The sequence below is a fragment of the Stylophora pistillata genome, chromosome 7, assembly GCF_964205215.1.
Source record: "Stylophora pistillata chromosome 7, jaStyPist1.2, whole genome shotgun sequence".
Classification (NCBI taxonomy): Eukaryota; Metazoa; Cnidaria; class Anthozoa; order Scleractinia; family Pocilloporidae; genus Stylophora; species Stylophora pistillata.
The window spans coordinates 15,819,816-15,847,692 of record NC_142525.1 but is presented as its reverse complement, the minus strand read 5'-3'; the positions used below and the strand labels follow the sequence as shown (position 1 = coordinate 15,847,692).

The 27,877-nt window shown below is 38.9% G+C and overlaps 2 protein-coding genes and 1 pseudogene across 39 annotated transcripts in view; 1 reads left to right on the top strand and 2 right to left on the bottom strand.

The window, feature by feature from the left end:
- LOC111332590 (uncharacterized) overlaps positions 1 to 27,877 on the bottom strand; it is a 109,967-nt gene that overhangs the window by 48,273 nt on the left and 33,817 nt on the right. The window lies entirely within an intron of this gene.
- Positions 14,166 to 27,275, top strand: LOC148726827 (uncharacterized). 37 transcript variants are annotated; one of them, XM_088727910.1, is made up of 13 exons: positions 14,169 to 14,291; positions 17,052 to 17,134; positions 17,603 to 17,643; positions 18,294 to 18,739; positions 20,878 to 21,004; positions 23,053 to 23,237; positions 23,672 to 23,753; positions 23,971 to 24,089; positions 24,633 to 24,657; positions 24,946 to 24,990; positions 25,826 to 25,879; positions 26,272 to 26,334; positions 27,123 to 27,275. In XM_088727910.1, the coding sequence occupies exons 1-5, from the start codon at positions 14,197 to 14,199 to the stop codon at positions 20,927 to 20,929; spliced, it is 717 nt and encodes a 238-aa protein (XP_088584036.1). In that variant the 5' UTR covers positions 14,169 to 14,196; the 3' UTR covers positions 20,930 to 21,004; positions 23,053 to 23,237; positions 23,672 to 23,753; positions 23,971 to 24,089; positions 24,633 to 24,657; positions 24,946 to 24,990; positions 25,826 to 25,879; positions 26,272 to 26,334; positions 27,123 to 27,275. The 37 variants fall into 37 exon arrangements, 35 of the variants coding, with proteins under 35 accessions (XP_088584030.1, XP_088584040.1, XP_088584035.1 ...); XM_088727903.1 differs by having other exon boundaries at positions 24,603 to 24,657; XM_088727904.1 differs by having other exon boundaries at positions 14,166 to 14,291; positions 21,558 to 23,237; positions 23,971 to 24,657.
- On the bottom strand, positions 18,231 to 23,677 carry LOC148726828 (uncharacterized; annotated as a pseudogene). Its single transcript, XR_015989638.1, has 2 exons — positions 21,571 to 23,677; positions 18,231 to 20,956 (listed from the first exon to the last, which is right to left on the bottom strand). The product of XR_015989638.1 is annotated as an uncharacterized LOC148726828 (transcript).

The window sequence follows — 27,877 nt, the reverse complement described above, 5'->3', positions numbered from 1 at the left end:
TGGCTCGTCTTTGTTTATGTAACCAGTATTCTTCGAAGTGATTAGTTATCGTTTGCAATTGGCTTTTGCATCAAAATATACGATCTCCAGATATTACATATTTGAGAGGTGACAACAGCCATGAGCTTAGATAATAATAATAACAATAAGAACAAATAATAATGTCCTGTGACGTAAGGGAACACACTCAGTTTTTCATAATCTCATGACATTGTTTCTTTTTTTCTTCATAGAGGCTGATCAACATGGAAATGTATGACAAGTATTTGTATGCAAACTCTGGTGATTGATCATCTCAGCTGATTGGGAGTGAAATTCCTGATGAAGCTACACTAGCATTGAAGTTGAACGAATTTCTTGGCGGCCTTACGGCTCATCTTCGCCCATTAAAGCCTCTTTTACCGGTATTTGGACCGGTGCCTGTGCACCTGTATGCGTGCATAACATTCCTCAAGCGAAGTCACTCTTCTTCCGACCGATTACGAATGTTAGTGCCGCGTTGTGCATTCACAAGACCATCTGCCCTTAGAACAGGAGAGACTGTGTCTGTACCTGCCTCTCCAAGATCTAATGGATTCGGAAATTATGCACCATCAAATACCAGAACCACGTTTAAAATACCGAATTACGATTCGTCTTAATACTCATAGTATTTAATATTTACATAGTACTCAATATTTACATTTAATTGATATCTATAATGGCTATATTTAGGTGTAAAGTAAGAAGTATTTGTAATTAGTGACCCGTCTTGTAATTCAGTGTATGCTGCAAAAAAGTTGAATAAACGATCATTATTATTATTATTATTATTATTATTATTATTATTATTATTAAACGTTGATGACCTAAACGCGTAGACAATATGGAATTCGCGAATTTCTCGCACATTTTCGTACGCAGTATCTTAATCTTAATTAATCATGCATAATATCTCACTCGCAATTATCTTGCAACACAAGCTTGTTTGAAAAAGACTGGAATTCACTCAAATGGATCCATCAGACAAAAGTGCACAAAATCGCATTCAGATCATAAACCTTCCTGGTGATAACAAAGTTTTTCTTAAACCAGCCTTAAATATATATCTAGTTTTTTTTAATAAAATTGTATATGAAAGAAAAATAAAGACGGCAAAAAAAATATGTTGACTATTATGTCATGTCTTTTCAGGCACCGTTTCTCAGCTACCAATACCTCCACACCCTACACCGTGACTATGGTGTCTGCAGCACCTTTGTTACTTTCGCTGCACCCTTCATCCAATTTATTTTTTATTTGACCAAATATTCCGGTAAGTATCCGATGTCCATAAATCACTGAGGAAACTTTTATGTCTATATAAATCTATTTGAAAAATTTAAGAAAATCTTTCTCCCGAGTCGGTGCTAGATGGTAAAACGAGTTGCTACTGAGTATATTTCACCAATCATTTTCATTTCCACTTCCAAAGAGAGTTTCTAAGGCAGTTTTCAATTGGTCTGGGTTACTCGTCAGACAAACTTAGGGATCTTGGTGAACAACGCGTCCACTGAGCCCTGAGTCATTGACACAATCCAGTTACAGGAAACAAGTAATAAATTAAAACTAAAGAAGAATTTACAACTCGCGTTTTGAGCTGGAAATCATACTGGTTAGGTTGTAGTTGAAATCCTTATTGATTATCGGTGTTTTCAAATTTCTAATCAAATTGCAAAGCAGCAATAATCAGAGCTAAAGCTAAATCGAACCGGAAGAAATAAATGTAAATTTAAATTTTCAGATGGAAGGGGTTGTGTGAAAATTGGCTGGAGATAAAGAGAGAACAAGAAGTAAAAGGTGCGAGCAAGTCGGGAAAATGCGAAAGAGAACGAGAAACGACGCGAAAAGAGAGGAGGAAACACAGTCGAGGGGACGCTAAATGGAACATGAAAAAAACAAGTTAAAAAGGTAATTATCTAGCGAAGAGCAACGTGAGAAGGCGATGCAGACTGAAACAAGGTAAACAACAAACAGAAAACGAATTACAAAGGATCCGAGAAAGGATAGGAGGTAAGTTGAGTCTTATCTGAGTTTTCTCCCACGCCAAGGACCTGAATATTCAAAACCTTTTTATCAGTCGTCGTTTGATACTTGATTCAGTTTTATAGTTCACTGCTTGGAAACCTTCGCGTCGGTTTGTCGCTCAAATAGCATCTCAGACCGTTCGTATTCTCTATATAATTTCTTGCTCCAATATCTGGAATATTTAACATTTAATACAATGGTGGTGTTAAGGGAGAAGAAGTTATCTTACGGATTTCTTCTGGGCTAGAAAGTTTTCAAATAATAGCGAACGGCGTAAGCAAACTTTTATCACTCACTCTTCAGGTAACTACAACAGGGTTTACTTTATTCATTTGTAAAAACCGAGCCTTGTGGAAGACGCATGGTTTTTGCTCGAAGAACTGAAGGAATGGCTTTTCCGAAAGTTAAAATTATGCTCGGGTTATGATGATACGATAATTTTTCCTAAAGCTGGAAAATGAAGAATAGGTCTTGGAAGTTGATTGTCATTAAACGGCTTAAATTTCCTAAAGAAACGCTGTATGGTGTCATTCAGTAAACCTTTTATTTTACCTTTTGAGGATGGTCTTACTCTACTTACTGATGAAAGAATTTGAACTATTGAATTATGGAAAACTTTCAATCCGTTAAAACTGCCTTGCTCTGCTGCCTTTTTCAGAATAGATACTACAATGGCAGCATCTTTGGCTTTACTGAACTTTAAAATGAATTCTACTACAATACTGCCGCAACTACGGGAAACGAAAGTTCATAACAGTGGTAAGTAAACTGGAGGGACAGGTCTACTACAGATACTCTCCAATAGTTCAGTCGTATTATTTCCTAAATTAAACATCATCAAGGGGAGTAAGCGCTCCTCAGGAAATTTTGTGCAATGAAAAATGCATTTCATATGCAAAATAAAAAGTTAACAGACAAGCTGAACTTGATCCTTATAACTAATTCCTGCCTGGGAACTTTCACACCTATGAAATCAATCAAAAATCAATCTACAATGACTTTCACCACTTTCTTTCACGACAACTGAACACACGTTTGCAGTTTAACTCCTAAAATATACTTCTAAAGCACTTACATTGTGGATTATCAAAGTGGCTTGGCGCTTGATTGAAAAACGATCCCGTGACGGAAAAGTAGGTAAGACTCTGATCACACTATCGGTTGCATACCAGCCTGGTTGCATACCCAATGTATTTGTCGGCACCTGTGCTTCAAAAGAGATCAACTTCTTTAAATGGGTCACGACCCGAAATTGAATAGTTCCGGCGTAGGTATACTACGGAAGAGTTTACATGAACTTTAGTAGGATTTTCCACTTCTACAGTAATGGTGACATCGCTGGCAGCCTCTGCAAAGAAAAGCGCATACACTTGTGTGGTGAAAAAGCGATTAAAATACACTTCAAAAAAACAAAAAGAATTGAAAATTTTTTGCCCCAGTGTACTTTAAAATGAAGAAAACGAGTGCTTGAAGTTAATTTTCTTTCGATTTTGGACGAAGAGAAAGCAATTCAGCTAGAAAGGCTCCTCTCCTAACCCTAACCCTAACAAAAGTCTATAAACAAAGAAAACGAATAAATTATATTCCACCGGGGATGACCCGCTAGAAATAGCTTAGCAAGCCTTGGTGCGCTAAATAAGGCCGTATCGATAAGCAGACTTCTCTTCAACAAGATAACCACAATAACAAAGCACTAAAAAAGTGAAACTCCACAAAATCTCGATTAGTTTTTGCGCAAATGTCAGATTCTACTACAAAACTTCTTTACAGTAAAGACGCGAAGTCTTTCCAAGGAGCTCATCTTTGGCCTATCTTGAAACCATTCGACTCGCAGTTACTGTAACCATCAAACGCCCTCGTATTCCCATTTCCTAAAATAAACATCCTACATACTGGAATATTGAAGTTAACGCGGTGGTGTAAAACTATAAGACTATCCAACCCTGAATGCGACACTTCTGCCATTGTTCGCAACAATCACATGCAATCGCTGTTTACTTCAAGTAAAGACATTCAACTATGAAGAGTCCATTGGGAGGAGAAAATTCTCATACTCGCTTCTTCCTCTGGTCATCATTATGTTCAAAGTAACACACCCTACTCTCAGTCGAGGAAAATAAGAACAAATGCAATTGTTTTCAAGAGATCTTAAAATCATCTGCTCCAACCGCTATCATCATCGCCATCTGCATTAAATCTTATCTGGGTTGCCTAGCGCTTGTCCATATTCGTGGAATATGTAGTTTTCAGTTGAACTCACAAAGATCTGCCTTGGTCGGGATGGAACGGAAAAGGTCACGCTCATAGTACGGACTTCTGCGCGAACCCAGGAATTGGAAGCAAAAGGTTTTCGCTAAAATTGTGTGCCTTTTAGGATGTCTACGATAATTTTCACATTTCAACACAGATTAAGGATCACCTACACCCATCAAGGAAGGAAAAAAAGGTTTCCAAACAGACAAATTAAAAGGAACAATTTTAGAAGCCATTTTAGCTGTGCATCTCACACAACAATAACAAAGATCAAGGCCGCGCGAAACAACATGCCCCTCGAGTGACCTGGTGCTGGCTTGGCCAATCCCAGCGTTCATTCCGACCTCAGTATTAGCAAGGTCGCGTATTACTGCTTCGCTAATGCCAGCTGAAGAACACAAACCGAAAAACAAAACACCGATAGGAACTGACCAAGAAAAAGTTCATTAATAATAGAGGACGAAAAACGAACAAATGGAAAAACTGTATATAATTTAATGCATGCCGAGTAAACTTCTCGTAGTTCATCGGTATATATGTTCTTTCAGCGTTCGTATACTTCATCCAATTTTTCCCAACTGAAGCTCTTATCCACCACCTGAGAGGGTCTACAATAGGTTTTTCGGTATCCGAGCTTTGACTAATTGCAAACACAGGGTTCGGAAATTTTATGCCTTGTTAATTAAGGATTATAACATAATCAAGTAAAGCGCGCGCTCTGGTTGGTCAATTCAGCGTCCACCATTTGTAGGCTGCTGACGTGAGCAAATGTAAAGACTAGTTTTCTGCGCGCGCTTGTTTCTTCTGGTCACGTAAGATTTGTTAAACGAAAGAAAACTCTTGGTACAATGTATATATGTTATTCACCAGACGGGAGGACCGTATTGGGAAAAACTGTGCCCGAGATCTTGGATACCTTCCGAGGCCCTAGGCCTCGGGCGGTACTCAAGACAGAGGGCACAGCTTTTCCTAATACGGACCGACCTATACTGGAGAATAAAATTTTCATTTTTTTCTAACATCTAACAAAATTATTGCCGAAAGAACCCGGATGATTTAGGGCTACAATTACGAGTTTAATTACAAGAAAATCATCCATAAACTTAACAATTTGTTAGCGAGTGGATGATAAAGAATACAGACGTTATTCAAATTAAAGAGAAAGCTTTCACCGAAATATTGTTAATTTGTACATGTAACTGAAAAGGCTTCTGAGCAAACTTTGAAACATTCTCTGACAAGTAACTGTCATCGTGTGACACCTGTCAATTGAAGAAGAAAAGCGTACGCCTTTGCATAAACAACAGTGCTGGTGTGACAAACGCACACGAGTTAAATGACTGTGCGACTATATCTTCTCGTAAAAAAAAAAACAACAACAATCAGAGATCTTACGGAAAGTATAGCCCGCAGCCGTCAAACCTTCGACGTACTTAATTCAAGGTATGAGGTTCTTGTCACCTCTAATCTGGACCTGAACCAATTTTAACACTCATCCAGCTAGTACATTCTAGTCGTCATCGATACGTTTTCCAAATTCGCCTAGGCTCAGCCTATCAAAAAGAAGACGGGAAAAATGTGAGTGAAGCCTTTGTCAACATACTGAAACAAGCCGAAGAACGCACACCCCAGACGTTACAGACGGACGAGGAAAAGGAATTTTATCATCAAGTCTTTCAAACTCTTTTGAGACAGAAAATTCGTCACTCTTCCACGCACGGAGATGCCAAAGCCAGTATCGTAGAACGTTTTATGAAGACGATTAGATCTAAATTGTATAGGTACTTCACTGCTGCCAATACTTTGAAGTACGTCGAGGTACTACCTATGTTATTCTATCAGTACAATCACACTATCACAGGAGTATTCCGACGTCTCCTGCTAACTTACAATGCGAAAGAAGTGTGGGACCATCTCTACGGATTACTTTCAAGGTGGGAGATACAGTAAGATTGTATCAAAAACTCAGATTTCTTAAGAAAGGGTATCTTCTACCTAAGAGTTGCGGAAAGACCACGTTCATCAAACACTTTTAATTACAGAATTTACACCTCTTTGACGTGCGTTCCCCACGCTTGCAATATTGTTACGGATCGTAGCAAGATAACTTTGATCACATGAAGACATACGGTGTGGAATTTTTCGAAGGCGTCCCCTCGCACGATGATTTGAAAGAATGGTTCGGTGATAAGAAAGAAGGCATTCTGGTCTTAGAAGATCTCATGTCCAAAGGGGGAGACGATAAAGACATTCTCAATCTCTTTACACAGTATTCTCATCATCTCAACGTGACCGTGTTTTACCGATGTCAAGCCATGCTTCCCAAAGGTAAATACGCCAGGACCATTTCTAGGAATGCTCAATACATCATAGCATTAAAAAACCCCAGAGACAAAGTAACCTTACGTACGTTACTACTACATTTTTTTATATATACTTATATAGCGCAGACTTCTATGTGGATATATTCAGTCTCGCTTAACAGTATCGTAAGGTTGAGATCGGACGTCAGCATTTTTATCAGGTGCCTCTGGCACCCTCTTCAGTCCATGTAGCGATCTCACCTTCCCACCCATCCCACCTCGGGGAGGACATCCACTACACAGTAATCACGTGCATGGGAAATTTACGTCTCCAACCCCTAACCCTGCAGGAGACGGGACCTACGGCATTCCGTCTTATCCGAGAAGACGAAGCAATGTGAGTGAAGCGTCTTGCTTAACGACACAACGTCATGCCCCAACCAGGACTTGAACCCGGGCCAACCTACCCAGAGTCCTGCGCGTTGACCACTGAAAAGGCAAATGTATGCTAACAAAAGTTGGTGTCCCGTCATGGTTATATATAATCAATGTACCGAAAGACCTTTTGGTTATTTGGTCCTAGGTGTACATCCTGCGAGCAGCGACAACACACGACTCGTGAGTCGCTTGTTACGACACGAATGGCTGTCTTCGGTGTTACAGAAACTAGCCCCATGATGGACAATCCCGTCAACATCTCGAGTTTCAACTTGTAAACGACGATGTCAGTTTCTCACCTGATAACACATTGCAGAACATGTTTGGAACGACGACCACGACCCCGACTTCTCCGTTAGGCGTAGGCGTAGGCGTAGGTTCTTCTCCCATCCCTGTCTCATCTCCACCCCCTACGATAGTGCAAGCGGGTCCTTCGGGTGTCACCACCTCCTTAACGCCCAGTCGCACCACACCTAGACCTGCACCCGGTGAGAAAGCACCCAGAAAAGGAGGAGGAACACGATGATGACGACAATGGAAATAACGATGGTTACAGATTTTGTTAAGCGATCGACGGGTCTACGCATTGCCAGGATCACCACCACGAACACCATCACCGCTACCTATAAAGACAACGGTCGTCCCACCGTCACACGACAATCCACGAATACGCGTAACTGATAAGAGATAAAGAGATAGTTCGTAAAAGTCTACAAAGAAGAGTGCAAAGACGCAAGAGAAGAATTCAGAAGGAACGTCAGCTCACAGAGGCACTGCATAAAGAAACCGCGAAAACAAAGCGAAGTAGAACAACTCAAGACATTTGGGAACTGGTAGCCTTGGGAAAGGAGAGGCTACGATCCCTACCAAGTGTTTGAGGATGGCAAAACCCCCAAGTCGAGCAAAGACCAAGGCAAAGGCAAGAGTAAAGGCAAGACCCATTAAAAAGAGAAGACAGAGAGATGGTAGTTTTGACATTCAAAAATGGATTTCTAAGGTAGGCATCGAGTTTCATTTGCCTGGATACCAGCACATGGGTCCCGGCACCAAACTAGCCAAACGATTGAAACGAGGAGATCCAGAAATCAATCGTCACGACAAGTTAGCCAGGCAGCACGTCATTGATTATTCCAAGGCTAAATCTCATTCGAAAAATTAGTAGCAGGTAGTAAGATGGAAGCTGAGATCAATGGGTTTCCGGGAGAGAAGAGTTGGACTGAAAAGATTGTAAAACGAATCATACGAGGCAAAATAAAGTTGAAGTTGTAATCGAGACGTGTTCATTTACTCGCGTGAAGTCTTTGTTAACACAACAGCAGCATCACGATGATGAAACTCTTTGGCCTTTTGTAACGTACTCGTATTCATTTACTCGTGCGGATGCGTCGAAAGAAGATCTGCGATTTCAATACATGACCGACTTTTACTTGATCCTACTTAGCAACGACGAAAACAAGAAATATTTCCTGACAGCACTCATAGTTCGTGGAAGACTCGCCTACCCTCACGTATTGATTTAAACGGTTCGTAGGAGGTAGGTTTGGGCAGTATCTCATTACCGCACGAGTCTCTCTTGGCGAATTGCCTGAAAGGTCTTACTTAGGATACATTACTACTGGTCGCGAGTCGAACTAAGGTCAGAATCGCAGGCAATACTGTAGCACGTGAAGAATACACTGTGACCTATGGAGAGATTAGACAAAGACGCATCGACACGGTTCACGATCTCTTGAAATCTTTGTTCGACGTCAAATGAGAAAAATGCATCATTGATTTGGGGAATGTGTGGAATACCAAGTTGCCCAGCGGCGAAAGTGCACAATTTCAGGTCATTGCCGACGACAAGGGCGAAATGTTCACCGTGACGGCCGAACACGTCAGTTCTTCCATCTCCAATTCAGACATCAGAAATTGCATTGATTTCTCGCTCAAGTATGATTTGTGTGAATTGAAGAGATAGCGGAGGACGAAGTCAATTACATTCAGCGATGGAAATCTGAAATACGCACCCGACTTTCAAGCACCCGGACCGAATCTCATCACGAATCGAAGAAACTCAGTAGCACATGGACCGTTACGAGGAACCTCAATACTCGTAATTTTATGAATAGAGACGAAATGCTGAGATTTACTGGGAACCCAGGTGGAGATGAGATGATTAAATTCTATCTCAGCGAGATTGCGTGGACTTTCATCAACACCAAACGATGCACGTACAAGAGCGGGGTCTCTCCACATAGTCTGTACATCTTTTCCTGGAGAGATTAAACAAAGACGCATCGACACGGCTCACGATCTCTTGAAAGCTTTGTTCGACATCGAACGAACTAAAAACGTCTTCGACTTGGGAAACGTCTGAGCAATTACGTTTGCAAACGGTAACAAAGCACAGTTCAAGGTCATTGCCGACGACGAGGGTGAAACATTCACGGTGACCACCGAAGACGTCAGTTCGTCCATCTCCAATTCAGACATCAGAAGTAACATTTATTTCTACCTTCGTATTAATTTGTGTGAATTAATGGGATGAACAACGTCAACTGACGTTTCCTATTATGGTGGTGGTGTGTTGAACACATCGACAGTTGATAGTGCCGGGTCGAACCTTAACACCTACGAAATTGGTCGCTTCTGGACTGTTTCGAGATCACTTACGACTCAAAACGTAAACAATAGATATGACATAAACTCGATTCAATCCTCTGGAACAGATATGAAAAAGTTCTATCCCAACGAGATAGTCTATACTTTCGCCAACACCAAAGGAGGCACAAGCAAGAACGAATCTTTTGCTCTCACGCTCTACCTGTACTCGTCTCTCTGTGCACCCGTCCTCATGGGAGATCAGACAAACGACCTGATGGGGCAGATTTATTACCACCCCATCTTAAAAGGCAGTTATTAGTATGAACCCAAACAGATCCAATACATTTCACTACGAAACAATGAAAGAAAGATGAAATTACGAAAACATTATCTACCTTAATGGATAGAATGTATAACGCAGGGGATTCAAAGATTATGAATAAACGATTCTGGTAACGAAAGAGAACACAACTATAGTTTGTGCTACTAAGGCTACTCTCAGACCAGATCTATATTGTATCATGTAATCAGATATTTTTTATTACATTTGAAAAAACACATTTTGCTTTTTTTTTTACAATAAAAGTGATTCTATGTTCACCAGGTCTTGTTCATTGAGTTCAAAACGTTCGTAACTGTAAGGGTACGATTTAAAAGTCCCTTGATCCAATACGCGTTTGTCGAGGACGAGTCCGTACTTCTTAGTCTGTTTTCTGGTGTGTGTGTGTTTCTGGACGGGATCTCTCACAAAGTGTGTGGAGTTGACTAGGAGGGTTTCGCGTCTCTCGTTAAAAGGACCTAGGATTTCTTCCAAGATATTGTACTTTATGACCTCGTAATTCAATTGAGGAGCACTGCGGACGTTGAGAGAAGACCCACGTACTTTGCAGACCGTCTTACCCTTTTTAGTCACGTAACCATAACTTTTAGCACCCCCGACACCAATTCGGGGATTAAATTTCCTTCGTCCAGTCGGTTCTTCATATCCCCCAGATAATCACCCAAAGGGATTTTGGATTCAAAATGCTTCCAGATGTAGATCACGGAATCCGTATCGTGGTAGAAGGCACGTTCACCCAGTTGTTCTAAAAACTGGTAAAGTTTCAATCGGGCTTGACAGGTCGTGAAGGCGGCAATAAAGGTGTTGGTCTTGGTATCCTTGTCTGTATCTTCCGAGATTCTCTTGTAGGATACTTCCAAGAGATCGGTATTCAAGATGCGTAAGGCAGAGATGTCGACGAGCGGACTATTGAGGAGTGCAAACATCTCGTGAGCTTGCGTGAGTTGAGTGACTTTACACTTGTTCGTGCGTTCCTCAAACTTTCCCCAGAGCGAATTCAATATGAGTTTCGCCGTCATCTTACGTCCAGGATTCTTAGCAATGAGCGTAGGATCGAGCACAATCCCTTCGCGTTCTTGGTACTTGTCCACGTACTCGGATCTGTTATGAAGCATATTGAGTTGATCCTGCTTATCCCGAGTCCATGCTGGAAACCCACCACTTTCCTGCTTGATTTTCAACCAGGTGTTACGTTGACATAAGAGGCAAACAGACCTGCGACCCTCTGATCCTCGGGAAAATGATGGATTTCGTGAATGTGATACTTCTGTTAAGTACTGGAACACCCTGCCTGACCACTTTAGAAAGACTGTAGACTATAGTGAATTTAAGCGCAAACTGTTAGTGCACGGTTTCTGTTAATATTACATTAATATTACGTTATATTATTATACTAATGATTATTATATTATTACATTATGAATTATTTTTTTTGAGATGAAAGACTACTCCTTCTTGTTTTACAGATTCTAGTAACAATTTCTATAACTTCTTGTTGACATTTACCCTCGTAGATGTCATATACACCTTTTGCTGTTCATTACAGGAAAATACTGCTCTGCACTATCACATCGACACTGTGACCGCGGCTAAAAGTATGCAATGATACCGCTTTATGCAGACCTATCTGCTAAAATGTTTGAAGAGAGATTTTTGAAAGGTAAACTGAAATTCAAAACAAAATTATTTTGGAATAAGTGTTTTTCAATTGAAGCTCGATGTGTGAATATTGATGATAAAAAACGCTCAATTATTTGTACAAGCGCATAAATGATTGTCTTATTCATACTAATGCTGTCTAAGATCTAGAATGCTGTTGAATTTCAAGCAGTGTGATAAAAATGTAAACGAACGCTATATACACTACATTGTTTGTTTTTGGTCTCTATTGACTTTCAGGATGGTGTAAATGACTTGAAGGTTCCCGCGAATGAGAGTGTATGTTTCTCTTTAAATTTTTTTGACGAATGACGTATATGAATGCCCAAAATTGTTATTGAATGCTGATTAAAATGCAAAAATCGTTATTGAATCTGGTCTACACGCAAATGACGATTTTTTGTCTCCAATGATTGTATTTTCACACAATTGTTCGCTTTTAATGCAAATGAATGTGTATTTTCTCATCGGAGGTACGTGGTCTTCTTTCCGTGGTATTTATTTTTTTATTATTATTATTTTTTATTTCATACACCTAACACTTTAGCTTTTTAGATGCCTCCTCTACGAAGCTCAACACGCCTTGCTCGACAAGTTGTGGAAGTCGATGGAACATCTTACGCGTGTTTTCTATACCTCATTATGATTGACGTGTCAATGAGAGGTGCTAGGGTCACTCCCTGCTGTCATCGACGCACCCATCGTTCGTGTTTTCGTGGTCATAGAACCACCTCAGACCAATGTGGACATTGTCGAGCACCCTTTGCTGTTCCTGCTGCTGCTGCTGCCATTCCCAACGAGGACGTGACGAATACGGAACAACAACGTCAACAAGCCATACGGGATTTGGAAGCCTTGTTGGAACCGGGAGCCATCGAGGAACGGATTACCAATGTACGTAGCGATGCTAATGCAGATACTTGTATGAATTGTGAAATTTATTGGGATATGTTTGGGTATGTTTCAACATGCAATCTTTTTCAGGGGCATTATCCCACTTATTATTGTGGAGGGTTTCATTATGACTTTTATTATTTTCTGGTTCATCATTTTGTTTTGTTTGCTTGCATGGTTAATGACCCGATGGCTTCCTGGGGCTTGCGTATCAAGTTTGTTGATGACTTTACTATCATGGAAATTCTTCCAAGAAATTCTCCTTTTGTGCAAAACTTCCTTGTGAATGACATCCAAAATTTTGCTAACACCAATAACATGCGCCTTAATCCTACTAAATGCAAGTACATGACTGTTGACTTCCTTCAGTATAATAGTTACAAGGCTCCCCCGGTCGTATCGGGGGGCGCTGTTATATAAGAGGTCTCGTCGTTCAAGCTTTAAGGGGCCAACTTGTCCAATGACCTTTCCTGGGGGACGCATGTTGACCACCTGCTGAAGAAGGCTAACAGACGGTTGTTTGCTTTAAGGCAGCTCAGGAGAAATTCTGTCCCAGCGGAAGATATCGTCTACATCTATTGCTGCCTAATACGTTCCATACTTGAGTACGACTCTACTGCATTTGCCAATTTACCGTCCTACTTATCTAAGACCTTAGAGTCATTGCAGAGGCGTGCTCTCACCATTATTTGGCCAGGTCATTCGTACTCAGATACCCTAATGCTAGCCGGTATTGAAACCCTTGATGCACGCCGTAGTGCTGCCTGTGAATCCTTTAAAAGTCGTATTTATAATGACAACCCCCTTTATACTGCAATGTATGCCGACGTTCGTAAATCTTCAGACCGCTACAATTTAAGAACAAATCGTACTCACTATCACTCAAAAAAGTCCACCGATCGTTTTAAGAACTTTGTGACAGTCAAGTACTTGCCAATTTAATCATACTCGTTTTTTTATAATAAACATTATTATCATTTTACTATTATTATCATTGTTATGTACATGCTGTTTTTACTTGTATGTAGTTTAATGCATTTTGTACAGTTTTTCCCCTTTTCTTCTCCTAATTCTTGTTAATATAACTTATAAACCTGTAATTCAGTATTTTCTGCAAGAGGTTTGAATAAACGATATTATTATTATTATTATTATTATTATTATTATCATTATTATTATCATTATTATTATTATTATTATTATTATTATCATTATTATTATTATCATTATTATCATTATCATTATTCCAATGACGATTTCACGATACATAGATGTGACGCGTGTGAGTTACCTTGCCCAAAAGTGATTATGTGACTTTTTTTATTTTTAGTATTGTAGAATATTTCCATCGTCCATCCCCACCATGATGCGGGTGTGGACAAAACGTGGGGCAGGCCATGGCCTACCCTATGGCCTAATCCATGGTCTACCGATGGTCAGATTTTTAGAAACATAAAAATAAAATCAGTAAGAGTCGAAAGAATACGCTGGCGTACAATTCTATGTCTCTGAAAATGGTATACTAAGAGGTCGCTAACACGATTTTTGAGGTCCGAGAGAACGAAACAGAGCAAATATCACAGCATTCACCCGGGCATTCAACGCTAACGGTAGGGGTGGGGGGGGGGGGACGGGAGAGGACAGGCTAATGTTGCGTGGTCGCAGAGCATATGCAAAATGGCGGCTTCACCCCACAGGCTGTCAGTTGGTAACATAGTGGAGTGCTGGTGTAAAAATGTAATCAACGGCATTACATCGGAGAACATATTCAGGTAAGAAAATACAAACATTACGTGCCAGGTCATTTTTTAAGTGCCTCTTAAGTGCTGTAGAGTGTTGAATTTGCAATGAGCTCCCCGGGACACGCATGCATCGCCGTCATAAACATTTCGCAAACTTTACTTGCTTTTCCAAAGGAAGGGCTAGTATTGCACGAGTTTGAAAGGAGAGCTGGTATGATGATGCTTGCCCGAAAGTTGCGTTTAACCGGCTTCTCGGTTCCTCGATTTCCTTATTCTATCAGAAGGTTAAGAGATTTTGATCGGAATGTGGAAGCCAAAACAGCAGAAGAAAGTCGTTAGTAAGACATTACTCAGGAAAACGTTGAAAGGTTTGCAGCAACGTTTTGTCCACACCTCCAGATTGATTGCAGTGTTAGTTTCTATGTGGATTTCGGAACTGTAGGTCACCATTGTTGTTCCTTTTGCAAATCTTGCTGTAATTGTCAAGATTGCCTCAACCCTTAAACTCTCAAGATTTGATTGTTAATTCTCCCCTCTGGCTGCTGGATGTTTACTTGTGAATTAGTTATGAGAATTTGGTGTTAGATCATTATAACAACCTCTACCCAATGAGTTTGAGTACTCTCATTACCTGTTAGCTGGATATTTCTATGGAAATTATAGTTTCATGTTGGTCACCTCTAGGAGTTAATTAGGGTTAAGAAAATGCAATGAAAAAGGTTTGTAGAATTTTCAGTTTTACCTCAGGTGGTTTCTGATAACAAGAGAAAGGTGTTTCAACTGACTTGATTCTTTGAAATAGTATTTTCTCAGAAAATAGTACTTAGTAAAAGAAAAGAAATAGCAAGGAAATAACCTTGTCACAAAAGAACAATGAACCAACCCTATTTATTCTATTCCATGCTATGTACTATGTCTGATTGTCCACATGATTGCTTTGTGAACTTTATATACATGTGACCTGAGAACATGGTTGTATGCTCTAAATACACCTTCACATTTTAGTTGGCCAAAAATAAACACCATTGCATAAGTGCCCATACTTGTTTATTTAGAGATCGATGCTCAGAAGTCCTGTAATGTGTATGAAAATGATGCATTAAATTTCGCCAAACAAAACTACTTAAATCTAATTCCAAAATAATCATGAATGCAGTTGCAATTTTTTTCTACTAGAGTGAACTTAAAGGTGACACTGAAAAGAATGGAGATTTTCTCTTGGAAAGTTGCAAATCTTGTTTCCATGTTCACTGTAGCTTAGAGAGGTCAAATTTCATCCTCATCATCATAAATGAAGGGAGCATCCATGAAAAGATTCTTCTAGTGTCTTGATAGCCTCTTTGCCTGTTCGGTTTCATCAAGAGTAGTCATTAGGGTTCAGAACTTATCTCCTCAAAATGACTGACATGCTTTTGATTTGGTATTGTTTACTTCCACCAGCATGGTGGCAATGACGTAACGTGCGAACCACCTACTTCAATCTCAAATTTACCGCCACAAATAAAGACAGTTTCCATTGAAGAAAGGAAATACAAATCTCAAAAATTCTTGCATTGTGATGAAGACATCAAACAGTTTTGAGGAATGCGCCTGCTGTTCACTGCTTTGGAGTAGGAGTAGCTCAAGCTGACTTGACTCTAAGAGTTCTACATCACACGACGGTTGATTGACAAATGGTCCAGAGGGACCTAAGGCACCTTTTATGGTGCGCCTTCGTGTTTAAGTCAGCTAGTATTTTCTTTTCATCTGAAACTTAGGACTGATGGCTCTGAGAATATGCATGAACACCTCTGTTGACCTGCTGATCGTAGTTCCCAACAATCTGTCTTTCTCCTCCTGATGCTCTACTTCAATGATCAATTGTTTTGTTTGTTTTGTTGGCCCCCGTAAGTTTAAACTGCTATCTCAAGTCTTTGTTGCGATTCTTAAGGAGAAAGTCAACCACAATGTTTCTTCTGGGGCCACCTGTTCAATTAGTGGTAGATGCCAATCCACAGTTATGTGCTTCTGCATCAGTAAGAAACACCTCATTTTCACACAGGACAACACTTATAAGCATTTCACTTGCAGAAGAATTGAAACCAGGAAATGATTTGAAAATATTGTACCAAAACCTTATGCAAAGTTGCAAGCCCTGCTCCATTTCCTTCTCTGACAACATCCTGGAAGTTAAGGAGAAGGAAGAAATACTTAAGAATGCACATTGAGTAATTGTGGATCTTCATCTGTGCTGGAATCATGTTCAACAGGATCTTGGGTAGGTTGTAGAAGGAACTGACCTGTGAATTTGTCTAGCACGGAGTGCATGATTATAGACCTGCTGGTTGTTTCCCACCTCTAACATGTAGTGCGGCAGCCTATTCGTAGTTGGCTGACAGTTCTGGTCAACCATGACAAAAAACTCTAGCAATGCTTCCGCAGTAGAACACCTACCAATGCTAAGAAACAACTGCTGGCAGTCCTCATAATGATTTACACATTGATCGCGTGACATTTCTTCTCTGCAGTTTTTCAATGAAGTACTGCACTGTGCCCATTACTGCATTGTGCCCATTACTGCAATGTGCCCATTACTGCAATGTGCCCATTACTGCAATGTGCCCATTACTGCATTGTGCCCATTACTGCATTGTGCCCATTTCTTGAACAGAATTATTGTAAAGCCTCCTTAAAAACAAGCTGAAAAAGGAATACCACTCATATATATATTGCATAAGATACATTATAGGTAGACCATTTAAAGAAAAGTAATGGATTCTATTGCTCTCCTCTTACTTTACTTGTCATTAGGAACTGGTCAAAAAGTATAACAGATGGGCTGCAGCAGAGATGGGGGTGGGTCATGAGCTTTTGGGCCCTGGCCCTGGTATGGGGTAGGTAGTCTAATTTTCAGCTACCCATGGGGTGGGTTATCCTGTTTTATAACAAGAATTGGCACACATTTAGAATAAATTGTTTCTGAAATTGGTTTTTTTTCAATAATGCTACTGAACTATTTTCTAATTTGACCAATTATATGGCAATGTTACACTCAGAAATAATCACCCTCTGTGAGTAATACTGTATTCACTTGCTGCATCCGACTTAATTAGTGACATCCCTGGAAGACAATCAGCCCATACAAAAGTGCCAGTGGAGCTGTTCTCTTTTCTGGATTTTGGTCCAACAGAATTGCACCGGAAAGAATACTTAACTTCGGTGTCAATTACATGATTTAATTAATGAGATACTGCTGTTTAGAAATCTTGCACATTCTCTTTTTTCGAGACTTTCGCGGGAAAATCGTCCAACTATTAGTGCTTTCGAGCCCAAAGTTTTAAAGATAAGTCTTGCTTCTCCAGTTTTCCCGCTCGCTCACATAATGGCAAACAGTCAAATTGAGGTAAGAATCATTTTTGAACAATTGTGAATTTTAATGAGGGTTAAAATTTACATAATGAATATTCATGACACTGTAAGAAAAAGAGTTTGTGGGCAAATGACATTCACTGGAAAATTTCACATTCCATAAACAAAGGCAATTGCAATTCAACATCCTGAACTGGGTCCCTGGCCTGTATGCATGCATCACAGGAAGAGAGAGTGGGAATTATTTCCAAACCCTCCGGCCTTCTCACGCACACACACACATACACGCGCACGCACACACACACACACACACACACACACACACACACACACACACACACACACACACACACTTCTCCCTTTGGACCCTCTCCTTTGAATGCCTGTCGCACAGGCTAGATCTAGGTGTAAAAATGGGCTGAAAATTTATTTGTGAAAATCTAAATAATCAGTTACAGGGGGAAGAGGTTTAGGGTTAGATGCCTTAGCATCCCATCCAGGGAGGAGTTGTAATATTCCTAGTTGCTTAATAATGCAGAAGCCGGATACACTGTTTGCAGAAGTAATGCGTAACTGACTTGCATTCACTATATATTAATTCAAAGTATGATCAGACGAAAAGGTAGTTAAAAATTGTCTTTATCAGTACAATATTAACAATACACTACAAATGTGTTTACTTAGGTCAAACTACTGAAGGAAAACTCAAAGAGATTTAGTCTCGAAAGTATTAGGTCGTTTAGCAGAGGAGCTGCATATGAATGTTGGCTTCCTCCAACAAGGAGTGTGGCAAGAACCCGCCTAACCGAGAACACCGTACCATTACAAGTGACAGACCCCTTCACCCTGAAGCTTCTCCCTCCAGAAAACCAACTTCTGAAGTGGAAAGAGGGCATTGCCCGCAAGAATCAGCTTATCAATGGAAGATTTGTATATGCTGAAAATGTGCAAGGCTGCTTTGATATCCCCTCATTGCAAACCATGCTCAAGCTTAACAGTGCCAAATCAATTAAAAATGCAGTTCAGAAAGAGATTAAATGGTTTGCAGCTCCGTATGACATTCCAGGAACAGTACACCAGCCTCCTGCATCATCCATTGAGAAATTTAAAGATTTGTTATACTCAGTAAGGTATGACAAATTAATTTCAGCCTATGATATGTCCCCCAATGAGCTGTCTACAATTTGCCTAAACCGGTGGCTTTCCTGTGACCCCATTAGATGGCTAATGAAATCCCTAAATGGATCACAGTCCCACACATATTGTGTCTATCTTAATGAATTCAGGGGAGATCCATCATCACTCAACTGCTCTGTAAATGGTTCAACAAAGCCTGAGAAGTTCCTGTTTGATAATACACATGGTGCCATAATATATGCATATGTTAGGTTAATGTTGTGTGGAGGTCAAAACTTAAATGTATTCTTTAAACCCACAAGAATTCATTTGAATTTAATAGTCACCTCAAATCAAAAACATTTTCTGTGAGGCAATTTAATATAGCAGGTTATTAATAGGCAGGTTTTAATGCACTGAAATTACAAAGTAATTAACAAATTATCATAGTTCACAATAAACGTTTTCTCTTCATCTATTCCTCTAAATTTTAAAGGGGCTTATAGTTATTAATAAAGTTATCTTTGGTATTTTCTAGTGAACTTTGAACTATGGGTTTGAATGAGGCAGATTGAGAAGGCTTCTAATTGACAAACATGAAAATCTTAGACTCGACATTTCAAGATGTGCCATCTGTGACAGAACTCCTTAAAAGTTTGAAACTTAATTATATATTGATATTTTTATATCATTACAAGTGATTAACTTCAATTTACTCTAAGGCTAGATCCTACAATATCACATGCACAGCTGCATTAATACAGTGTCCCTGAAAAAACTACTAGTTCCAGATAATCATACACTCACAGTGAAATATTTTTAATGCTGGCATGTTATTGAGTTATTTAAGTTCTACTTTGGAGCCTGCATGGCATGACAATGTTACAGGTAATAAATCAGTGTAACATTTGCGTTGTGCCAATACCCTTTCTTCTGTGTGTACCTTTTGCCCACCACTCCCCTCCAGAATCCAGTTTATAGGTTCAAACTTTCCTTAGAGAACAATTTTGATTAAATTTAAAACCCACAACACCTATAATCTCCACTAACCCTGTAAGATGGTATAACATGAAGCATTTAGGAAATTAAATTAAACATTTTCATCCTGATACCACAATTTCGATAACCTTGAAGTCTTGTGATAAATTACAATGAGAGAATATCATCCACATGTTAAATTAATAACACAATTAAATTAAAGACATTCCAGTCTTATACCCCATTCACACCAAAGCCTAAACATGCTTTAAAGCTGTTTTGTCAAACATGGTTTAACAAAACAGCTCCATAGAAGCTGCTCAAATCAATATTTGGTTGACTTGAAATGTGGTACATTGAAAATACAATTTAGCAATTGCTTGAATCTTGTGGAAAATTTAGTTTTTCAGTTCTCTGCTTCTGATTTTTATTCAGTTAAACCTGGTTTAACTAAACAAGTTTTTTGGTGTGAATGGGGTATTAGTCTTACCTGCTTTTGATATTTAGAGTGAATGTGCAAGGTTTCTAAACAGCGGTATCTCATTAAATCATGTAATCGACACCGAAGTTAAGTACTCTTTCCGGTGCAATTCCTGAATTTAATAGTTGAAAGCGTTAAAGGCAGGAAAAGCACCGGGTCCAAAGGGCGTTCAGAACGGGAGCTGTGGGCAAAAGAACTTCATTAGGGAAGATCAAAGGCTTTGGACTGAAGGAAGAAAGATTATCGCGTTCGGCGTTTCCATTTTTCACCGCTGGAAGTTGACCAATCGGCCCGGTGCAATTCCTGTATTTAAGACTTGCGTTACAGAAAGGAATTGCACCAAGAGCGAAACGTTTGCAAATAGAACATATTACACAGCCAGTCAATTAAGGAACGAAAACTGCTCGATACTGAAGCGAAAACAAATATTATTGCTGTTTCAGTGGTGAATTTTCGACCATGAATAACGAACGGTAGGCAGCAAATCCACGCCATAAATTTACCCCTTTACCGAAGTAGATTTGACCCGAGAATTTCTCTTCCAGTGATAATATAAAAGTCTGTGTTTATTTGATTTGAAAAACGGAAAGATTTTTAATGCTAACATAACTTTCGACCACAAATGCTTACGTGATCTACAAGTCTCTTGAGCTCAACAGCGTGACTAATGCTATTTTTAACTTCCAATCACAGGTCGGTGCAATTCCTGTATTTAGCTGCAAGTCCACACCACACAGGCCAGTAGGCTGTCAGTAGGTAACATAGTGGAGTGCTAGTGTAAAAATGTAATGAACGGCGTTACATCGGAGAACATATCCAGGTAAGAAAATGTAAACATTACGTGCCAGGCCAATTTTTAGTGCCTCTTAAGTGCTGTAGAGTGTTGAATTTGCATCGAGCACCCCGGGACACGCACGCTTCGCCGTCATAAACATTTCCCAAATTTTACTTGCTTTCCCAAAGGAAGGGCTAGTATTGCACGAGTTTAAAAGGAGAGCTGGTATGATGGTGTTTGCCCGAAAGTTGCGTTTAATCGGCCTCTCGGTTTCTTGATTTTCTTATTCTATCAGAAGGTTAAGAAATTTTGATCGGAATGTTGCCTCCAAAACAGCAGAAGAAAGTCGTTGGTAAGACAGTACTCAGGAAAACGTTGAAAGGTTTGCAGCAATGCTATCCTTGTAAAAATCTGACCACCGGTAGGCCATAGGATGGGCCACGGGGTAGGCCACAGGGTAGGCCATGGCCTACACCATGGCCTAAGCCATGGCCTACCCCACGTTTTGTCCACACCCCCATGATGCATCACATTTTCCAATTTGAACTAGACTTCATTACCAGATTGATTGCAATGTTATTTTCTATGTGGATTTCAGAACTGTAGGTCACCTTTGTTGTTCCTTTTGCAAATCTTGCTGTAATTGTGAAGATTGCCTCAACCCTTAAACTCTCAAGATTTGATTGTTAATTCTCCCCTCTGGCTGCTTCACATTTACCTGTGAATTAGTTATGAGAATTTGGTGTTAGATCATTGTAACAACTTCTGCCCAATGAGTTTGAGTAGTCTCACTACCTGTTAGCTGGATATTTCTATGGAAATTATAGTTTCATGTTAGTCACCTCTGGCAGTTAAAGGGTTGAGAAAGTACAATGAATAAGGTTTTCAGAATTTTCAGTTTTTCCTCAGATGGTTTCTGATGGCAGGAGAAAGGTGTTTCAACTGACTTGTTTCTTTGAAATAGTATTTTCTCAGAAAATAGTGGTAAAAGAAAAGAAATAGTAAGGAAATAACGTTGTCACAAAAGAACAATGAAATATTCTGTGCTATGTACTATGTCTGATTGTCCACATGATTGCTTTGTGAACTTTATATACATGTAACCTGAGAACATGGTTGTATGCTCTAAATGCACCTTCACATTTTAGTTGGCCAAAAATAAACACCATTGCATAAGTGCCCATACTTGGTTTTTTAGAGATGCTCAGAAGCCCTGTAATGTGTATGAAAATGATGCATTAAATTTCACCAAACAAAACTGTTTAAATCTAATTCCAAAAAAATCATGAATGCAGTTGCAATTTTCTTATACTAGAGTGAACTCAAAGGTGACACTGAAAAGAATGAAGATTTTCTCTTGGAAAGTTGCAAATCTTGTTTCCTTGTTCACTGTAGCTTAGAGAGGTCAAATTTCATCCTAGTCATCATAAATGAAGGGAGCATCCATGAAAAGATTTTTCTAGTGTCTTGATAGCGTCTTTGCCAGTTCAGTTTCATCAAGAGTAGTCATTAGGGTTCAGAACTTATCTCTTGAAATGACTGACATGCTTTCGATTTGGTACTGTGTCAAATGGTTTAAGGGTTATTAAGTCAGCTAGTATTTTCTTTTCATCTGAAACTTAGGACTGATGGCTGTGAGAATATGCTTGAACACCTCTGTTGAACTGCTGATCATAGTTCTCAACAATCTGTCTTTCTCCTCCTGATACTCTACTTGAATGATCAATTGTTTTGTTTGTTTTGTTGGCCCCCGTAAGTTTAATCTGCTTCCTCGAGTCTTTGTTGTGATTCTCCAGGAGGAGCTTAACCACAATGTTTCTTCCAGGGCCACCTGTCCAATTAGGGGTAGATGCCCGCCCACAGTTATGTGCTTCTGTATCAGTAAGAAACACCTCATTTTGGACAACACTTATGAAAATGAAATGAATGAAAAACTTTATTTAAGTGTCTATGTTTTTAGCTATAAGCTAATGGGGGACACTAAAAAATTTAAAAGTCACGTACATATACATATGTAGATGATAGTTATTTACAGTAGATAATTAAAAAGATTATAAAGTTATTTAGTTAAGTTATAAGCATTTCAATTGCAGAAGAATTGAAACCAGGAAATGATTTGAAATGTTGTACCAAAACCTTATGCAAAGTTACAAGCCTTGCACCATTTCCTTCTCTGACAACATCCTGGAAGTAAGGAGAAGGAAGAAATACTTAAGAATTCACATTGAGTAATTGTGGATCTTCATCTGTGCTGGAATCATGTTCAACAGGATCTTGGGTAGGTTGTAGAAGGAATTGACCTGTGAATTTGTCTAGCACAGAGTGCATGATTATAGACCTGCTGGTTGTTTCCCACCTCTAACATGTAGTGCGGCAGCCTGTTCATAGTTGGCTGACAGTTCTGGTCAACCATGACAAACAACTCTAGCAATGCTTCCACAGTATAACACCTACCAATGCTAAGAAACAACTGCTTGCAGCTGCCCTCATAATGTTTTACACATCGATTGAGTGATATTTCTTATCTGCAGTTTTTCAATGAAGTACTGCATTGTGCCCATTTCTCGAACAGAATTATTGTAAAGCCTCCTTAAAAACAAGCTGAAAAAGGAATACTGCTCATATAGATATTGCATAAGATACATTATAGGTACACCATTTAAAGAAAAGTAATGGATTCTATTGCTCTCCTCTTACTTTTCTTGTCATTAGGAACTGGTCAAAAAGTATCACAGATGGGCTGCAGCAGCTAGAGAGGGGGGTGGGTCATCAGCTTTTGGGCTCCTGGTATGGGGTAGGTAGTCTAATTTTCAGCTACCCATGGGGTGGGTTATCCTGTTTTATAACAAGAATTGGCACAAATTTAGAATAGATTTTTTCTGAAATTGATTTTTTTTCAATAAAGCTACCAAACTATTTTCTAATTTGACCAATTATATGGCAATGTTACACAAAAATAATCACCCTCTGTGAGTAATAGTGTATTCACTTGCTGCATCCGACTTAATTAGTGACATCCCTGGAAGACGATCAGCCCTGATACAAAAGTGCCAGTGGAGCTGTTCTCTTTTCTGGATTTTGGTCCAACAGGATCATCTGAGACAGACCTGTGAATACCGTTGGACAAAGGGTTTGGATTTCTTTTATGATTTCCGAAAAATTTAGCTTTGTCAAGCCAAGATATCCCCTTGAACTAAGAACCAAGTTCATCCCTCTTCTTGTCACTTCCACTAACTCTCTGTCAACTTGGTTCCTAAGGCTTGACAGCATCTCAGTTCCAGAATCTGTCTCAGTGCTTGTTGTCTATGTAAAATTTTTGTCCAGGTAAAGGTTATTATAGAAATTATCTCCGGCAGCTGTAAGTTTATTCGTGATTAAATGAACACTGGCATGTCAAACTATGTAAACAAAGGAAAGCGACCAAATTTGTGCATGCATGCAATTGTGTACACATGCATATTTTTCCTCTTCTGAAGAAAATAGGTAATAGAAAAAAGATTGCAGTTAAACGAGCACGAAAAAAATGTGTGTACAAATTCACCTGGTCTTGGAATGAGGAAGAGGAATGTTATGTTGTTCTGTCGAAAAAGAAAGTTTTAAGGAAAGACATATTACTGAGGGCATGTTTTTGCATCCATTGTAGGATCATGTGAAATGGCATTTGTTCTTTCAGATGTAGAGAGGGAAAGGTGCATCTGGTGAGGCATTTTTTCTTTTTATGTTTATTAGTTAACTTTGCGACATAAATCATTCTTGAAAAATTATTTCAAGGCTTAAAACTGCCATTTGAAATGTAAACCAAGAAGGAGAGTGCTACTTTTACAGAAGAATGATTACTTTTAACCACAACTGTGTGTTTAGCTTACAATTTAAATGTTCACAAAATTTCAGAACAATAATATACTACTCAATAGAGATATTCTGCAACCACATGACTAAAATACCTTAAAAATGACAGTTACAAAACTTATTGTTTTAAACTGCAGATACTGAAACTCCATCTCCCCCTCCCCCTGCATGAGAAGATTTAGGTAAGTTGCCAGCTTTAGAATAATATTTCCCTTTTCTTTCATAATGCTATAATTCCACAAAATGCCATGCATCTGTAAACAATTTTTAGTCATTGCTCTTTATATTTGTAAGAAGTTGGAGTAGTGACACTGCTGCCTCCTTGCAACATGATGTTCCTATTTAAGTCTGCACAACAAAGTTGTGTTTGGATAGCACACTGTTTTTTGTTGCCATCTGAATAGACATCTTTTTATTTTTAATTGACAATTACCTATAAGTTTGGTCAGATACAATGAAATATATGAAGTTCATATATTTTGAACTGCGGTATTAGATACGTATGATGCACGATCCTTGCAGTAGATAGTGCTATTTAAGCAATAGCGAAAATCAGACCTGAAAAAAATCAGGCCTGTACGGGATTCGAACCACTGACCTCTGCGATACTAGTGCAGCGCTCTACCAATTGAGCTAACAAGCCAACTGGGAGCAGGCCGTTAAGTTGATTCATAATAAACCCGTGAAAGTGATAAATCAGATACAATGAAATACATGAAGTTCATATATTTTGAACTGCGGTATTAGATACAAATGATGCACGATCCTCGCAGTACATAGTGCTATTTAAGCAATAGCAAAAATCAGACCTGAAAAAAATCAGGCCTGTACAGGATTCGAACCACTGACCTCTGCGATACTAGTGCAGCGCTGCACTAGTATCGCAGAGCTCAGTGGTTTGAATCCCGTACAGGCCTGATCTTTTTCAGGTCTGATTTTCGCTGTTGCTTAAATAGCGCTATCTACTGCAAGGATCGTGCATCATACGTACCTATAAGTTTGCTGTTTAAACCACAGATGTTGATGCTGATCTGCCTCTACCGCCCCCTCTAATCCCCAGAATCACTAAAAGTAAGTGTAAACTTCAAAGTAATATTTTCCTTTTTTTCTGTATTAATTACTATCATTTCAACAAAATTAATGTCATGCATCTGTAAACAATTTGGAGTCTTTCCTCTCTGTAAGAAGCCAGAATAGTGACATCATAGCCTCATTGAAGTGAAATTCTTCTGTTAAAGTCTAAGCAATATGAACTCATGTTGGATTAGTGGTTTTTCCTTTGCACTCACCCGGACGATCAGACTACACCTTCACAAAGAAATAGAAGTTCATAATTTTGCAATGTTTTTATCACTTGGTTTGTTATTGTCAGTGCAAAGAAACCTTTTCCTATATAGCTATAGAAGTTGTGCAGTATCTTTAATAAACCTGTTCAAACCAAGTATAATATTTTTCTTTGTTAGTAAAATAGAATACAAGAACAAGGACACTGGTAGCCATGGACACAAAACAGGAAAGGATAGCAGGTAGTGACCTAACAAGTTACAGTACAGTAAACTAGCCTTACATTTATTCTAAAAAATATTGTTTTCCAAAATATTCAGAAAATCTTGAATTTGTCATGCTCATAGAAAAATGAATTAAATTTTAAAAACAATATTTTCCAATCTGTAACAAATAGAGATTAATCCATGGAAAGTGCACACAAACAGGTTAGTTTGCATTAAAAAAAAAAGAAAAAAAAAGGCATGGAATGAGTGAGTTTTTTTATGTATCGCAGCAAGTGAATTAAAATTGTTAAAGTACTTTCATGGTGTTAATTGAAAGCACTTTCATGATATTTGTATCTAATACATACTGAGATTTTTCTTACTGACTAACAAAATTAAGCTGGGATTAGTGAATGACTGTGAAAATACATTGTTTGTCCAATCAGAGACACAAATGATAGTACATCACATTGTCAATCTCAATACATGCATGAAATAAATTCCTTTACCTAAGAATTCTCGTATAGCAGATAAAGATAAAGATCATTTCTGAAAGATTTGAAGGTGAAAAAAAAAAAATATATATATATATAACTTAGTTTGCAAAACACAAATATTTTATTTCCAATTACAACAAAAGCTGCAGTATGCCAGCATTTCTAGGAAAGATTAAGAACTATTATCATACAAGTAGAGATTTTGGATACTAGGGTTATTCATTTAGCCCTTTTGGGTATAGTTGTCAGTTGGGTAACATCTCCTTGTAAGGGTGTTCTCTTGTCAAACCTTTTAACTTGTGTGCTTTTTTTTTTTTTTCCTTACAGGGATTCACAAAGAGTGTTTTAAGTGCGGAGGAAGAGGGAAGAGAGGGGGCTGTGGTAGCCGTGGTGGATGTGGCCCCCACAGTGGACAGGATTGCCATGCCTACCACATCACCCTAAATTTAAATTAAATTTATTAAAATGAAGTCAACTATCTCTCGTTCATTTTGTTAATGTCATTGCAGGAAATGAACTCAGCTATAACTGCAAATAATAACTTAGTACCAAGCCCGAAGGCCACTTTAGAGAATATTTTCCAGAGGTCTTCACAAATACAACTGAGGGCCAATATTCCTCCATAGGGCTTTACATTTGGTGCCTTTCAAAACAAAAAATTTACGGGTTACCATCTTTGGGAAATTGGAAATGGTCTGTAGGGCAAAATATTGAACAATTATGAACCAAATAAGCATGCATTTACTTCAATACCATCTTGCCATATAATAGTGCAAATTGAAGTTTATTTTCCTTATTTAAAAATGGCATAGTTCCCAGTACTGAGGATGTAACCCGTCACAGACCCAACATTTTCCCAGAATTGTGAGGTTCTTGGAGCAAATAAATGATACTCATTCAGTCTTCCTCCTAATTATTATTTGTGCTTCGCAGAGTGCAAGTAACGCCCTACACAAGCACAAATATCACGCGGTATTTGTACTCTAGAAATATCCGCGAAATTCGCCCGCACTGAATAACAATTTGGCGTGTTGCATTATAAAGACGTTTTGTTGTGTAGTATCGCTGAGTATTTTTATTCG

Coding starts and splice junctions, on each gene's coding strand:
- LOC148726827 (XM_088727928.1), top strand. CDS start 14,197: ATGGCGGCTTCACCCCACAGGCTGTCAGTTGGTAACATAGTGGAGTGC. Junction 14,292..17,051: donor ACATCGGAGAACATATTCAG/GTAAGAAAATAC, acceptor ACTTGTCATTAG/GAACTGGTCAAAAAGTATAA. Junction 18,740..20,877: donor GATTTGTTATACTCAGTAAG/GTATGACAAATT, acceptor TTCCAATCACAG/GTCGGTGCAATTCCTGTATT.